The sequence below is a fragment of the Neoarius graeffei genome, chromosome 8, assembly GCF_027579695.1.
Source record: "Neoarius graeffei isolate fNeoGra1 chromosome 8, fNeoGra1.pri, whole genome shotgun sequence".
Lineage (NCBI taxonomy): Eukaryota > Metazoa > Chordata > Actinopteri > Siluriformes > Ariidae > Neoarius > Neoarius graeffei.
Genome location: NC_083576.1, coordinates 15,108,460 through 15,126,280, shown reverse-complemented (window position 1 = coordinate 15,126,280; position 17,821 = coordinate 15,108,460). Strand labels below are relative to the sequence as shown.

General features: G+C 41.7%; 1 protein-coding gene across 1 annotated transcript in view; it reads right to left on the bottom strand.

Annotated features, from left to right (window-relative positions):
* Nucleotides 1-16,839, bottom strand: part of ppp2r2cb (protein phosphatase 2, regulatory subunit B, gamma b) — a 30,289-nt gene extending 13,450 nt beyond the window's left edge. The window contains exons 1-6 of the mRNA XM_060926858.1: nt 16,782-16,839; nt 8,221-8,318; nt 7,959-8,100; nt 7,677-7,789; nt 2,359-2,536; nt 22-186 (exon numbers count right to left, since the gene is read on the bottom strand). Of these exons, the coding sequence (XP_060782841.1) occupies nt 22-186; nt 2,359-2,536; nt 7,677-7,789; nt 7,959-8,100; nt 8,221-8,318; nt 16,782-16,839 (754 nt within the window). The remainder of the gene's footprint in view (nt 1-21; nt 187-2,358; nt 2,537-7,676; nt 7,790-7,958; nt 8,101-8,220; nt 8,319-16,781) is intronic.
* Nucleotides 16,840-17,821: the final 982 nt, after the last annotated feature.

Genomic DNA, 17,821 nt, shown 5'->3' with positions numbered 1-17,821 from the left:
GGATGAGTGAGAGAGACTCACGTTTAGCAGGTCGGTCGCACAATGCACGAGATCTCATATCACACAGGCGTGTAGCACCTGCACTACTACTGAAGGCCAGCAAGTGGCAGTGATGAGGGTGAAACTCGGCCACGGTGATCACCTCGCTCAAGTCCTCCATGTTTTCCGGCTTCAGGTCCACAATGTCTGAGAAAGGTGTTCAGGGAAACACAGATATACTGGATGTACACAAAAGCATTACTGGCACGCTAGATTCCTGGAGCTTCAGTTAAAGTACAGCTGAAAGAGTCATTTTTAAACCACTTAAAATAATCTGTGTTTAAAAGAAAAGACAAATTGTTTTTCAAACTATAATACACTTTTGAACATCTTTCTTGTCATAGAACATACACGGTTCTATGAATTTGGAACTTGTCACAAGACACTGGGCGTGAGACTAGGATATCTACCCTGAATGGGATGGGGTGGGATGCCATTCCATCTCAGAGCCACAAAACGCACACATTCACATGCTTATTCACACCTAGGGACATTTTAGAGTAGCCAGTTCACCTACCAGAAGTTTTTTTTTAGTGGGTGGGAAGAAAACAGAGAACCTGGAGGAAACCCCAGATATGGAAATAATATGCACAGAAACTCCACCCAGACAGTAACTTGGGCTCAAACTTGAACAGGTAGATACAAATAAAATGACCAGAGTCTTGATTTTCATCATCATCATCATCATGTAAGCAGTTTAGTCAAATATATCCAATAATTCTATCCACATTCACTGGATATGAGCAATCGTGCACTCTGATTGGCTACTCTACTACTAGGATATCGGCTCATATACCATAAGTAGAGAAAAACAAAATGGCGGAGTGCATCAAGTCAGATATATCACTTTGTTATCAAGTATCTAAAAGATCCAACCACGAGTTGGCCTAGTGGTTAGCGTGTCCACTTCTCGACCGGGAGATTGCGAGTTCTACACATGGTCGGGTCATACCAAAGACCATCATAAAAATGGTACTTACTGCCATCTGGCAAGACACGCTGCAATACAGATGCGAGTAGGGAAGTCAAACTCTTGTGATTACCAGAGGACTAGCCCCCTAGCTGTATAGGCAAGAGGTTGAGGGCTATTGAAACAGAGATTGGCGTTGCGCCTCAAGAGCTGGTTAGTACTGGGACAGGAAACTGCCTGGGAAGATCAGATCCTGGCATGGAAAGGACTTTTTTTATTTCACAGAAATAACTAAAAGAATATGGTCCCCCCCCCCCCCCCCCCCATATCTCCTGCTCCACACTCCAGCCCAGTCGGTGGCAGCAATGCACCTTTAAGTTGGTTTGCCAACCACCAAAAACCCTAAAGGAGAAGAAAATGGCTGAGCATGTCTCATCTCATTATCTCTAGCCGCTTTATCCTTCTACAGGGTCGCAGGCAAGCTGGAGCCTATCCCAGCTGACTACGGGCAAAAGGCGGGGTACACCCTGGACAAGTTGCCAGGTCATCACAGGGCTGACACATAGACACAGACAACCATTCACACTCACGGTCAATTTAGAGTCACCAGTTAACTTAACCTGCATGTCTTTGGACTGTGGGGGAAACCGGAGCAAACCCACACGGACATGGGGAGAACATGCAAACTCCACACAGAAAGGCCCTCGCCGACCACGGGGCTTGAACCCGGACCTTCTTGCTGTGAGGCGACAGCGCTAACCACTACACCACCCGTTGCGCTCGGGTTTCCGTCAGTGGGGGGTTTATAGCATCAACGAAGCTGACTTTATGTTAGGACTGTTCATGTTATAGTCATGCTGTCTGTTGTTGCCCAAATGAGGATGGGTTCCTTTTTGAGTCTGGTTCCTCTCGAGGTTTCTTCCTCATGTCGTCTGAGGGAGTTTTTCCTTGCCACCGTCGCCACAGGCTTGCTCATTGGGGATAGATTAGGGATAAAATTAGCTCATATTTTAAGTCGTTCAAATTCTGTCAAGCTGCTTTGTGACAATGTTTATTGTTAAAAGCGCTATACAAATGAACTTGACTTGACTAGCATTTTTCACAGATTGCTACTGGTTTGTTTGCATTCTAAATGGAAATGATTTTGTTGGGTTTTTGTACAAAGTTTTTGTTACTGAATTTGTAAAAAATATAAATAAAAATTTCTCAAAATTCAGTGAACGTGGGTAGAATAAAACAGTTACTCCACTCAATCTCGTCGTACATGGCTTATAGCTGACTCGCCGCTACGTGGCTCGTCGGCTATCAGCTCATGTACGACTTGATTTTGTGGAATAACATAAATATACCATAACAAAAAATAAACACATACACAAAAATACATTCAGAAAACTGTACAGGCAGGATACTGAAGCTGCGATCTGTGATATTGAGATTCCACAGGTTGATCCTCAGGTCATCAGCTGACAGGTAAGTCTCACAGTCACTGTTAATGCTGATCGAGTTGATGTGATAGGCATGAGCATTAGCAAACACACGCCTCGGAGACGCTTCCACCAGCAAATCCATCGGCCGTAACACAGGGACCTACATAAAAGCACACCACGAGTCAAATAAACTGTGCAATTGTTTGATTTGCGATCAAATTATTATTGATTCTGACTGTGTTACGTGATATTTTTAATAAAACTCTGGATGTGTTTTATAAATCCATCAACAACTATCTGATTTGCATTTAAAAATCTCTATATATACTTTTCCCCGATAGTGATGGATGAGAAAGGGATTTTTACACATGAACAATACATGTGCATATTTTCTATCCCAGGCAAACCTACTTGTTACTTTATCTCTAATTGTTCAGTATTTCTTCTGTAAGCTGCTGTAAATTAAATGTTATTGGAACACTGAGGTAATACACTCCTAGCAATAACTAGATGATATATTTTTGGAGTCAGATAATTAATTAAACTTACTGGAGTCAGATATTTTAAGCATAAAGTTAAAACATGCCTTTACCATCAGGTTAGAAGACAGCAGTGGGATAAGATAATAACACTTTATAATTTAGCACTACACAGTTACTTAGTGATCTATGAGATGATGAGAGCGATAGCATTAGCAAAGGTATTCGCATGAAAGTTGAAGTTAATTCCTATTGGCAGCAGGGAGTAAAACGGATTGTGGATAATGTGGGAAACTGTTAACCAAAGTGAAAGTACACCAACATGTCAATGAAAGAAGCTCAAACAGACAGCTGAAGATCACATATTGATATCCAAGGGTGGCAGGGTGTAGTGGTTAGCACTGTCGCTTCACAGCAAGAAGTTCCTGGGTTCGAGCCCAGCGGCCAGTGGGGGCCTTTCTGTGCGGAGTTTGCATGTTCTCCCCGTGTCTGGGCGCTCCGGTTTCCCCCACAGTCCAAAGACATGCAGGTTAAGTTAACTGGTGACTCTAAATTGACTGTAGGTGTGAATGTGAGTGTGAATGGTTGTCTGTGTCTATGTGTCAGCCCTGTGATGACCTGGCGACTTGTCCAGGGTGTACCCCACCTTTCGTCCGTTGTCAGCTGGGATAGGCTCCAGCTTGCCTGAGACCCTGTACAGCAGGGGTGTTCAAATTGATCCATAAAGGGCCGTGTGGCTGCAGGTTTTCATTCCAGCCATGCAGCAGCACACCTGACTTGGCTCATTCAGTCAACTGAACTGTCTTCACACAGTCAAATACTTGCAGCCACACCCACCCTTGATTAAAGGGTGGGTGTGTCAGTTAATTGAATAAGCCAAATCAGGGTGCTGCTGCATGGCTGGAATGAAAACCTGCAGCCACACGGCCCTTTATGGATCAGTTTGGACAACCCTGCTGTACAGGATAAGCAGTTACAGATAATGGATGGATATTGATATCCAAGTCATTTGAGGTGGATTTTGCCTTTCAATCCATTAGCTGTAGCTGCTTATCCTGTACAGGGTTGCAGGCAAGCTGGAGCCTATCCCAGCTGACTATGGGCAAGAGGCAGGGTACACCCTGGACAAGTCTCCAGGTCATCACAGGGCTGACACATAGACACAGACAACCATTCACACTCACATTCACACCTACGGTCAATTCAGAGCCACCAATTAGCCTAACCTGCATATCTTTGGACTGTGAGGGAAACCGGAGCACCCGGAGTAAACCCACACAGACACGGGGAGAACGCACAAATTCCACACAGAAAGGCCCTCGTCGGCCGCTGGGCTCGAACCCATGACCTTCTTGCTGTGGAGCGACAGTGCTAACTATTAAACCACCACCATGCCACTGGATTTTGCCTTTACTGTACCGGTATGTACAAGAAATACATTTTGTTCATTCTCTCAAAGCCTGCCAATAATTTTGGAATCAACACATAATTGTGTTTATCCTGTCCACATTCACTGGATATGAGCAATCGCGTGCTCTGATTGGCTACTCTACTACTAGGATATCAGCTCATATACCATGAGTAGAGAAAAACAAAATGCCGGAGTGTGTTGCTGAACCAACCGAGGATGAAATAAAAACCCTACTTGAAAACAAAACCCCAAAATTGTTATCAAGTATTTAAAAGAAACAGAAACAGCTTAAAGAATATAGTTTATTCCTCCCCCAATATTTCCTGTTCTACACTCCAGCCCAGTCAGTGGCGGTAATGCACCTTTAAGTTAACCAACAAAAAACCTGAAAGAAGAAGACCCCCCCACCACGACCACCACCAAAAAAAAAGCAACAAAATATGGAATAAAAGTATTTGATGGTAAGAACGTATCTTTTTTATTATACAAGAATTATTATTATTATAGCATTTTTCACAAATTGCTCCCGTCATTTCATTGGTTTGTTTACATTCTAAGTGGCAATGATTTTGTTAGACGTTTTGTATTAAGTTTTTATTCATCAATTTTGCAAAAAATGAAAATAAAAATCCTCTGTTTCTCAAAATCCAGTGAATGTGGATAGAATAAAACAGTTATTCCACTCAGTCTTGTCGTACATGGTTTACAGCTGACTTGGCGCTATGTGCCTCATCAGTTATCAGCTCATGTATGACTTGATTTCATGGAATAACTGTTATATATACAGTGGGGTCCAAAAGCCTTTTCTAATTTAATAGAACATGTGTGTTTACAGTGGTGCTTGAAAGTTTGTGAACCTTTTAGAATTTTCTATATTTCTGCATAAATATGACCTAAAACATCATCAGATTTTCACACAAGTCTTAAAAGTAGATAAAGAGAACCCAGTTAAACAAATGAGACAAAAATATTATCCTTGGTCATTTATTTATCGAGGAATATGATCCAATATTACATATCTGTGAATGGCAAAAGTATGTGAACCTTTGCTTTCAGTATCTGGTGTGACCCCCTTGTGCAGCAATAACTGCAACTAAACGTTTCCGGTAACTGTTGATCAGTCCTGCACACCGGCTTGGAGGAATTTTAGCCCATTCCTCCATACAGAACAGCTTCAACTCTGGGATGTTGGTTGGTTTCCTCACATGAACTGCTCGCTTCAGTTCCTTCCACAACATTTCCATTGGATTAAGGTCAGGACTTTGACTTGGCCATTCCAAAACATTAACTTTATTCTTCTTTAACCATTCTTTGGCAGAACGATGTGTGTGCTTAGGGTCGTTGTCTTGCTGCATGACCCACCTTCTCTTGAGATTCAGTTCATGGACAGATGCCCTGATATTTTCCTTTAGAATTCGCTGGTATAATTCAGAATTCATTGCTCCATCAATGATGGCAAGCCGTCCTGGCCCAGATGCAGCAAAACAGGCCCAAACCATGATACTACCACCACCATGTTTCACAGATGGGATAAGGTTCTTATGCTGAAATGCAATGTTTTCCTTTCTCCAAACATAACGCTTCTCATTTAAACCAAAAAGTTCTATTTTGGTCTCATTCGTCCACAAAACTTTTCCGATAGCCTTCTGGCTTGTCCACGTGATCTTTAGGAAACTGCAGACGAGCAGCAATGTTCTTTTTGGAGATCAGTGGCTTTCTCCTTGCAACCCTGCCATGCACACTATTGTTGTTCAGTGTTCTCCTGATGGTGGACTCATGAACATTAACATTAGCCAATGTGAGAGAGGCCTTCAGTTGCTTAGAAGTTACCCTGGGGTCCTTTGTGACCTCGCTGATGATTACACGCCTTGCTCTTGGAGTGATCTTTGTTGGTCGACCACTCCTGGGGAGGGTAACAATGGTCTTGAATTTCCTCCATTTGTACACAATCTGTCTGACTGTGGATTGGTGGAATCCAAACTCTTTAGAGATGGTTTTGTAACCTTTTCCAGCCTGATGAGCATCAACAACGCTTTTTCTGAGGTCCTCAGAAATCTTTTTTGTTTGTGCCATGATACACTTCCACAAACATGTGTTGTGAAGATCAGACTTTGATAGATCCCTGTTCTTTACATAAAACAGGGTGCCCACTCACACCTGATTGTCATCCCATTGATTGAAAACACCTGACTCTATTTCACCTTCAAATTAACTGTTAATCCTAAAGGTTCACATACTTTTGCCACTCACAGATATGTAATATTGGATCATTTTCCTCAGTAAATAAATGACCAATTATAATATTTTTGTCTCATTTGTTTAACTGGGTTCTCTTTATCTACTTTTAGGACTTGTGTGAAAATCTGATGATGTTTTAGGTCATATTTATGCAGAAATATAGAAAATTCTACAACATTCACAAACTTTCAAGCACCACTATAGGTTTGCATGTTAGTTGTCACTGAAAAGTGAAAAAAGAAAAAAAAAAAAAGAAAAACACACCTGTTCTGAAGCCTGCTTCCAGTTCCTCTGTTTCCCATGAGCTAGAGAGCTGTTACAGTGATGCCGAAACCTGGGAGTGTAACAGCTCTCTAACTTGTGGGAAACAAAGGAACTGGAAGCAGGCTTTAGATCAGGTGTATAATTCAGGTGTGTAAACACAGGTGCACCTTATCACATGTTACCTGCTGGTTGAACCTGCCTCCTCGCCGTTCACAGCTGACACTTGACCATGCCCCCGCTGCCACAATATTACTAACAAATTTGAGTGAAAAGTAAAATCTTTTAAACGTTTACATGGGGCGGCACGGTGGTGTAGTGGTTAGCACTGTCGCCTCACAGCAAGAAGGTTCTGGGTTCGAGCCCAACTGCTGACGAAGGCCTTTCTGTGCGGAGTCTGCATGTTCTCCCCGTGTCCGCGTGGGTTTCCTCCGGGTGCTCCGGTTTCCCCCACAGTCCAAAGACATGCAGGTTAGGTTAACTGGTGGCTCTAAATTGACCGTAGGTGTGAATGTGAATGGTTGTTTGTCTTTCTGTGTCAGCCCTGCGATGACCTGGCGACTTGTCCAAGGTGTACCCTGCCTCTCGCCAGCTGGGATAGGCTCCAGCTTGCCTGCGACCCTGTACAGGATAAGCGATTACGGATAATGGATGGATGGGAATGTCCTCTTTTTGCTTTAATGACAGTATGCACTTGTTGTGCATGACCTTATGATCTATTTTAGCTCAAATCAAACAGCGTGTCATCTGAACACATGCTTCAATGGAAGAGATTAGACAGACAATACCACACATTTGCTTACATTCAATAATTAAAAATTATTATTTCCCATTTTAAATAAAAAACAAACAAACTGATTTTCATTGTGGTCTCAGACCCGGCTGTAGCATAACTGCGTATTAGACTGCACCTGAAGAGATGTGATTCTTGAAATGTCCTTCATCCGGCCCTCCTCGTCTTTCAGGTTGTAACCTTCAGGTCTTTTGTCTCTCTCGCTTACCTTCCACAGCTTAATGGTCTTGTCTGGGGAAAAAAAAAAGAAGAGAAGAGAAGAAGAAGCACACATTGCCAATAAACCAGACGCCATTCAAGATACACTGAATTAAAGGTAGAGCTGATGTGAGGAATATATGTAGAACCATATAATGAATTAAAGACTACTGTAGTTTATCATATTCAAAGTATTAATCACCATTGGTGGTCAGGAGGAAGTGAGTGGAATTGATTTGAGGTAACCACCGGATCTTATTGATTTTCTCTTCTATCTCTAAGCTCTTCAGGCAGTCGAACTCAGGTTCATGGCTCTGAAATGTGCTGTATACATTATATTCCCCCTGAGAGAAAAAGAGAGATTCACAATATCACCATAGTAACTATAAAGTGCATAGGTTTCCATGTTGTGCTGTCGGTTCATTTGCACGTCTTGCCCAGAGTGCAGTTGAGTAAAATCTGACCTGAAGTTCTCTTTGAAAGATGACCACTCTCCCACCCTTGTCCCCTGTGGCCAGGAACTCTCCTGATTGGCTAAACTCCACCGTAGAGATGACATCAGCTGAATCAGGGTTTGAACAAAACAAACATTTACAAGTAACTTCTATGTTACAGACACGCCAGTTTATCAACAGTATGGACGTGGCATCACATAGACAGCATTCGGGGAGTCATACAGTCAAGGAATGCATCTATATTATGAAAAATTTGACTTATGAACATAAAATACAGTGATCTATCATCATGTACGGTGGCTCCAAAAAGTGTATGAATTTCACTGGATTTAAAACAACGTCAGACCACATGGCATTTATTTTAGACAGAACAGGCACGCTTTTCCAACAAAACCTTCCCCAAAATAGATTTTCATGTTTAAAAATAAAAATCATACATATATTGTTCAAAATTAAAAAGTACTTGGACACCCAATATTGGCTTCACTGCGGTGTTTTCGTATTTCGTTTGCAGAACTTCTTGACAACATCTGGACACGGAATCAACCAGTTTCTGTAACAGTTGTGGTGATGAAAGTTTCCTCCAACAATCAACCAAACTTTCAGTTTATCCACACTAGAGCATCGGCAATCTGCTAATTTCTTCTCCATTGCCATCCCATCCCATCCTGTAGGTTCCCAGATAGTTTTTCAGTCAGGGCTGTATTCTTTTAAACCTTTTGGAAAAATCCACTTTTGTCGCTTGAACAATTTCTTTACTGATTTCAGGTTTGCATTCAAAACTTGCGAGTTCACGAAGCCATCGATGAACACGAGCTCACCAACACCACTGTAGGAAAAACATCCTTAACTACCTCCATGCTTTATAGTACCCTTAATACCCTTAGTGTGGTTGTAATTCTTCTCCTGGCTTTCTCCACATAAACACTCGACCATCAGATCCATGCACGTTAAATTTGCATTCATCTAATAAGGCAAATAAGGCAGTTCTCCAGAAGCTGCTGTTGCCTTCTTATTCTTGAGGCTGATGGATAGATTCCACTGGATGGCTTATTCTCCCTCTGTACTCCTGTTTCTAATAGTTTGTGCACTAAGTTGCATCCGGTAATTCTAATTTACGTCTAAAGTAACCCTTGCTGCTCTTTCTCACCTGGTTTGCTTGATATTGCTCACAATTATGCCTGTACATTGTCTGTTTTCATTTACAAGTCCTTTTGTCTTTAAACTTTTGTAACACAGTGAAATTCACACATTTGTAAATGTGGCTGAATTGTCCGAATACCTTTCTGGGGCCACTGTATGTAGCAGTTTTGCATTATGGTTATGGTGTGAGTGAAGCAGTCCTTCACAAACTGTACAAAAGGTTCCGTGGTTAATTGCGACAGAAAACTACTGGAACCATCAGGCTTGTAGTACTCGAGTCCGACTCGTGCCCTAATTTTAAGGACTCGTGACTTGACTTGGACTTGAGCACTGATGTTTCGGACTCGTGCGTTAACTGCATTCGGACTCGTAAATCAGAGACGAGGACTTGGATTTTTTTCTTTATTTTTTGTAACATGCCATAATAATTTGGCATAAGATATTTACATCTACATCAGAATCACTTTTATTGCCAGGTATGTGAACACACGAGGAATTTGACTCTGGCTTCACTTAGCTCTCTTAGTACAAACAGATAAAAAGCGTAGACAAAAACAAAACAAAAAGCTATGTACATGTAGAAGGGTAAATTTACAACCCCGATTCCAAAAAAGTTGGGACAAAGTACAAATTGTAAATAAAAACGGAATGCAATAATTTACAAATCTCAAAAACTGATATTGTATTCACAATAGAACATAGACAACATATCAAATGTCGAAAGTGAGACATTTTGAAATTTCATGCCAAATATTGGCTCATTTGAAATTTCATGACAGCAACACATCTCAAAAAAGTTGGGACAGGGGCAATAAGAGGCTGGAAAAGTTAAAGGTACAAAAAAGGAACAGCTGGAGGACCAAATTGCAACTCATTAGGTCAATTGGCAATAGGTCATTAACATGACTGGGTATAAAAAGAGCATCTTGGAGTGGCAACGGCTCTCAGAAGTAAAGATGGGAAGAGGATCACCAATCCCCCTAATTCTGCGCCGACAAATAGTGGAGCAATATCAGAAAGGAGTTCGACAGTGTAAAATTGCAAAGAGTTTAAACATATCATCATCTACAGTACATAATATCATCAAAAGATTCAGAGAATCTGGAAGAATCTCTGTGCGTAAGGGTCAAGGCCGGAAAACCATACTGGGTGCCCGTGATCTTCGGGCCCTTAGACGGCACTGCATCACATACAGGCATGCTTCTGTATTGGAAATCACAAAATGGGCTCAGGAATATTTCCAGAGAACATTATCTGTGAACACAATTCACCGTGCCATCCGCCGCTGCCAGCTAAAACTCTATAGTTCAAAGAAGAAGCCGTATCTAAACATGATCCAGAAGCGCAGATGTCTTCTCTGGGTCAAGGCTCATTTAAAGTGGACTGTGGCAAAGTGGAAAACTGTTCTGTGGTCAGACGAATCAAAATTTGAAGTTCTTTATGGAAATCAGGGACGCCGTGTCATTCGGACTAAAGAGGAGAAGGACGACCCAAGTTGTTATCAGCGCTCAGTTCAGAAGCCTGCATCTCTGATGGTATGGGGTTGCATTAGTGCGTGTGGCATGGGCAGCTTACACATCTGGAAAAACACCATCAATGCTGAAAGGTATATCCAGGTTCTAGAGCAACATATGCTCCCATCCAGACGACGTCTCTTTCAGGGAAGACCTTGCATTTTCCAACATGACGATGCCAAACCACATACTGCATCAATTACAGCATCATGGCTGCGTAGAAGAAGGGTCCGGGTACTGAACTGGCCAGCCTGCAGTCCAGATCTTTCACCCATAGAAAACATTTGGCGCATCATAAAACGGAAGATACGACAAAAAAGACCTAAGACAGTTGAGCAACTAGAATCCTGCATTAGACAAGAATGGGTTAACATTCCTATCCCTAAACTTGAGCAACTTGTCTCCTCAGTCCCCAGACGTTTACAGACTGTTGTAAAGAGAAAAGGGGATGTCTCACAGTGGTAAACATGGCCTTGTCCCAACTTTTTTGAGATGTGTTGTTGTCATGAAATTTAAAATCACCTAATTTTTCTCTTTAAATGATACATTTTCTCAGTTTAAACATTTGATATGTCATCTATGTTCTATTCTGAATAAAATATGGAATTTTGAAACTTCCACATCATTGCATTACGTTTTTATTTACAATTTGTACTTTGTCCCAACTTTTTTGGAATCGGGGTTGTATGTATAGACAAGAATTTTATTTATTTATTAATTATTTTTTTTAATTTAATCTTTTGGTGCAAAATGGTGCATAGTGTAAGGATGACTTAGTAAATATAAATATACAGTGTGCACAGAATGACGGTATGAGTGTGCAGATATTTCACAGTTGATGTTACTGATATTTGAGTCCGGTTTTAGCTGTTCATCACAGAGACAGCCTGAGGGAGAAAACTGTTCTTGTGTCTGGTTGTTTTTGCGTACAGTGTTCTGTAGCGTCTCCCAGAGGGGAGAAGTTTAAACAGATTGTGACCAGGATGTGATGGGTCTGCAGAGATGTTACCTGCCCGTTTCCTGACTCTGGACAGATACAGGTCTTGGATGGAGGGCAGGCTGACACCAATAATTTTCTCTGCAGACCTTATTACCCGTTGCAGTCTGTTCTTGTCCTGCTTGGTGACCGATCCAAACCAAACAGTGATGGAAGAGCAGAGAACAGACTGAATGATGGCCTTAATTTTTGTACTAATTTGTTGCAAGAGTGTCACACCTGCGCACCTTGGCACATGCATCAGATAGACTCTCGGGCACACTCCGGACAGCACACACTCCAAACGGACTCTTGCGCGCACCATAAACGACTCGCACCTGCACAGGATCAAGGTGCAATCCGCGCGCCGATATAAAAACTGTGAAAACGCACTTACTTTGCGAAGTATTGAGTTGCATTGCTGACACATTACCGAGCCTTATTTCCTTGTTTGGTTTCCTGATACCTGATTTCCTGTTTCTCGTCTTTGATTCTGCCGAGTCTACGATAGCCTGTTTGTGCCTCGCTCGACCTATTGCCCGTTTCACTGTTTTATGATTTCACCTGCCGTTCTGGATTGTTTACCATCTTCACTTGTATTAATAAACACACCTTCTGCACTTACATCCGTCTCCCAACCATCTCTAACAGAATACTTCACACTCCCTGCCAAAGAGAAGCACATACACCTGTTCATACGTCATGTTCAGGAACAGCCACCGTCAAATGGTGTGGTTGGAGTCTTGTTCTCGACTCGAAATTTTTTTAATGACTTGGACTTGAACACTGGGGACTCAAGACTGGACTCGGACTCGAGGTTTAGTGACTCGACTACAACACTGGTAACTATTAAGAATAATGGAAATGAGTAAAGTTCTACTTTGTACATTGAATTGATGTGGAGATTATAAAGCAACGTTTTTCGAAGGTGAACTTGAATGTCACCCGAGCTTGGGGTAATTCTCTTCCCCGTCAGCAGAGGTCCCCCTCCCCTGGGTATCAAACCCTTCTCACTACTTCTGTGTTTTTGTGCATTATGAAATGTTTAATGAATCAAGATATTATTATTATTATTATTATTATTGATCAAATCTAGATTGCAAAAGTTAAAAAGAGGATTAAAAAACCTTCAACAGCTGTGCAGACACAGTGCTTCTGAAGCTATACATATTTTGATTGAGTGAAAACTATAATGTCTGATTCATGCACTCACGGTTTCTATTTTAATGACCATATAAATCTGATATACAGATTACTGTCATTGCATTTTATACACTACCGTTCAAAAGTTTGGGGTCACCCAGACAATTTTGTGTTTTCCATGAAAAGTCACACTTTTATTTACCACCATAAGTTGTAAAATGAATAGAAAATATAGTCAAGACATTTTTCTGGCCATTTTGAGCATTTAATCGACCCCACAAATGTGATGCTCCAGAAACTCAATCTGCTCAAAGGAAGGTCAGTTTTATAGCTTCTCTAAAGAGCTCAACTGTTTTCAGCTGTGCTAACATGATTGTACAAGGGTTTTCTAATCATCCATTAGCCTTCTGAGGCAATGAGCAAACACATTGTACCATTAGAACACTGGAGTGAGAGTTGCTGGAAATGGGCCTCTATACACCTATGGAGATATTGCACCAAAAACCAGACATTTGCAGCTAGAATAGTCATTTACCACATTAGCAATGTATAGAGTGTATTTCTGATTAGTTTAAAGTGATCTTCATTGAAAAGAACAGTGCTTTTCTTTCAAAAATAAGGACATTTCAAAGTGACCCCAAACTTTTGAACAGTAGTGTATGTGCAAAAAAAATACATTTGCATAATTGTCTCATCTGTTTATCACTTCTTATTTTTATTTTAAATACAACCCCAAATCACAAAAAGTTGGGACGGTATGTTGAAATCGAAGTTAAAGCTGAAAACAATGATTTGTAAATAATCTTTGCCCTATTGCACGTAAAACAATACAACAGCACATTATTTGATGTTTTACCTCATGAATTTTATTGTTTTTTGCAAAACAAACACATTTCAATTTTGATTCTTGCAAAGCATTTTCTAAAAAAGTGAGAACGGTAAAGCATTTACCGCTTTGTAATGTTGTCATTCCTTCTCACAACACTTAAAATATGTTTAGGGACTGAAGACACCAAGTGATGAAGTGTTGCAAGTGTTATTTTGTCTCATTCTTCCTGCAAACAGGTCTGAAGGTGTGTAACAGTAAGGGGTTCATCGTTGTCATGTTTTTTCGGTTCAAAATTCACCACACACATTCTCTATCGGCGAAAGACGGGACAGACAGACACCCTCTCCTTCCGCAGCCATGCCTTTGTAATGTGTGCAGAATGTGGTTTTGCATTGTCTTGCTGAAATCTCCCTGGGAAAGATGTCGTCTTGAAGGCAGCATATGTTGCTCCAAAATCTCAGTGTACTTTTCTGCATTAATGCTGCCATCACAGAAGTGTAAATTACCTTTGCCAAGGGTACTGACATGACCCCATACTATGACTCCCCCTGGCTTTTGAACTTGTTCCTGATAACAGTCTGGATGGTCCTTTTCATCTTTGGTCTAGAGCACACGGCATCCATCCATCCATCCATCCATCCATCCATCCATCCATCCATTTTCTACCGCTTATCCGGATCCGGGTTGCGGGGGTTGCAGCCTAAGCACAGCAGCCCAGACTTCCCTCTCCCCGGCCACCTCCACCAGCTCTTCCGGGGGAATACCGAGGCGTTCCCAGGCCAGCCGAGAGATGTAATCTCTCCAGCGTGTCCTGGGGCTGCCCTGGGGTCTCCTCCCAGTGGGGCATGCTCAGAGAACCTCCCTTGGGAGGCATCCAGGGGGCATCCTAACAAGGTGCCCAAACCACCTCAACTGACTCCTTTCACTCGGCATCCACTTCTTCCAAAAAAAGACCTGTAAATACTGATTCCTCTGACCATAATACACATTTCCACTGTGTGATGGTCCATCCCACATGCCTCTGAGCACAGAGAAGTTGACGGCGTTTCTGGACACAGTTAACAAAAGGCTTTCTTTTTGCACAGTAAAGTTTTAACTAGGATTTGTGGATGTAACTCTATGATGCAGAGCTTGACAAAGGATTGTCAAAGTAATCCTGAGCCCATGTGGTTCTATCAGCTATAGATGAATGATGGTTCTTGATGCAGTGCCGTCTGAGGGATCAGAGATCACGGGTGTTCAGCTTAGGCTTGAGCCCTTGCCCTTTACACACCAAAACTCCTCCAGATTCCTTGAATTGTTTAATGATATTATGCACTGTAGAGGGTGACGTATCCAAATCTCTGTGCATCTTTCTTTGAGGAACATTGTTTTAAACATTTTCAATAATTTTCCTCATGCATTTGTTGACAAACTGGAGATCCTCAGCCCATCTTTGCTCCTCAAAGGTCAGGCCTTTCCTGGATACTGATTGCGTACCAAATCATGATTACAATCACCTCTTTCAAATCACATCGTTATTTAATTGTTTTACCCCATTATTAGTCCTAAATTGCCCCTGTCACAACTTTTTTGGAATGTGTTACAGGCCTGAAACAGGAATGGATGTATATTAACTAATGAAATGAAGTTGACCAGACACAGCATGAAATATCTTGGGTTCAAACTGTCTGCAATGATTAGAAATCACTGCTTTCTTTTTTATTTGCATTTTCCATACCGTCCTAACTTTTTCTGATTTGGGGTTGTACCGGTATGTATTTTAAAAGTTTACCATTCTTAACCTGGATTATTTGTGGTTTCCTGGGTGGGTTTTTTTTCTTTATCAAATATAGTAGCCTACTTGTAATAATTTGTAAATGGTAGATTTTTACTTAAATTAAATTTCAATCATTAATAATTTTCATTCTCATCTCATCTCATTATCTGTAGCCGCTTTATCCTTCTACAGGGTCGCAGGCAAGCTGGAGCCTATCCCAGCTGACTACGGGCGAATGGCGGGGTACACCCTGGACAAGTCACCAGGTCATCACAGGGCTGACACATAGACACAGACAACCATTCACACTCACACCTATGGTCAATTTAGAGTCACCAGTTAACCTAACCTGCATGTCTTTGGACTGTGGGGGAAACCGGAGCACCCGGAGGAAACCCACGCGGACACGGGGAGAACATGCAAACTCCACACAGAAAGGCCCTCGCCGGCCCCGGGGCTCGAACCCAGGACCTTCTTGCTGTGAGGCGACAGCGCTAACCACCACACCACCGTGCCGCCCATTAATAATTTTGATATTATTATTATCTCATCTCATCTTATTATCTGTAGCTGCTTTATCCTGTTCTACAGGGTCGCAGGCAAGCTGGAGCCTATCCCAGCTGACTACGGGCAAAAGGCGGGGTACACCCTGGACAAGTCACCAGGTCATCACAGGGCTGACACATAGACACAGACAACCATTCACACTCACATTCACACCTACGGTCAATTTAGAGTCACCGGTTAACCTAACCTGCATGTCTTTGGACTGTGGGGGAAACCGGAGCACCCGGAGGAAACTCATGCGGACAACATGCAAACTCCGTACAGAAAGGACCTCGGGGGCCACGGGGCTCGAACCCGGATCTTTTTGCTGTGAGGCGACAGCGCTAACCACAGCACCGTGCCACCCCATTATTATTATTATTACACTTAACAGGAAGCCAGAGCGAGCAATTTTTTTTTGTTCTGAACTGTGGCTTATCCCATAATAATCTAATGTGAGCCGTCCCTTTGAGTTTGTGGTATGATTACTCATATGAGTAGCTACTAAAGTGCAACCACATGGCATGTGGTGAATGTTTTCTGGCTACTTTAAATGAGACATGTGTGATCTCCTGATCAGACATGATAAGTGTGTTTGTGGTGTGTTTCTGGTTTGGGGTACAGTAATAGTGCAGTAAAAGTGAAGCTTATATACTTTACCCTCTGTGTACTCCGGCTCCAAGGCCGAGAGCTCAGAATGGAGAACAGGGCTCAGCATTATTTGATGGTGTTACAGCAGCTACATCTGAACCAATCCTGCGAAAGGGGAGGGATCTTTCTGAAAATCCCACAGAGCTTCAATGTACTAACAGCATCAATCCTTGATTAAATAGTTAACATCTGACAGAATTAGTTCACACAGACACACACGCACACAATTTAATCCTGACCCTGCAATCGACGTAAACAACAGATTTTGAGCCAAAATATGACACAGATTACTCTGCCTGGTTTATAATTCCTGGATGATCACAAAAAGTGTGTTTGGAGTGATCTAAAAAGGTCACATCGTGTCAGTGAAGACAAGAAAAACTGTTATGGGAAGAGAATTCTCTCTAAATGAGATTTTGTCATTTATAAATGACGTACCTTTTAAAATGTTATCACTATTAACCCCATCAAATAAAATTTAAGACTCATCAATTAAATTTTAAAGATGGGCAATATAATGATCTGATATTGATATACTGGGATGCAACAACAACAAAAAGTCTTCTACTTTCATGTAAGCATGAATGAATGGTCAGATAAAGATATAAAATTAAGACATGATATATATTTTACAGACATATAATTAAAACAGAACCTTCTTGCTGTGAAGCGACAGTGCTAACCAGTGCTAATATTGTGATAAATAATGTCACAATACACTCGTCTGACATCATTATATCTGTCATTTCGTCACTTTTCTAAAACGGTTTCTAACACTACGTTCACACTGCAGGCTGAAGTGACTCAAATCCGATTTTTTCGCCCATATGTGACCTGTATCCGATCTTTTATTGACAATATGAACGACACAGATCCGATTTTTTCAAATCCGACCCAGGCCGTTTGGATATGTGGTCCTAATTCCGGTTCCTATCCGATCTTTTCATATGCGACTTCAGTCTGAACCGCCACGTCGCATTCATCCGACTTACACGTCATCAACAAGCCACAAACGTCACTATTCTGCGCTGAAGTAGGCGGCGGGTCTC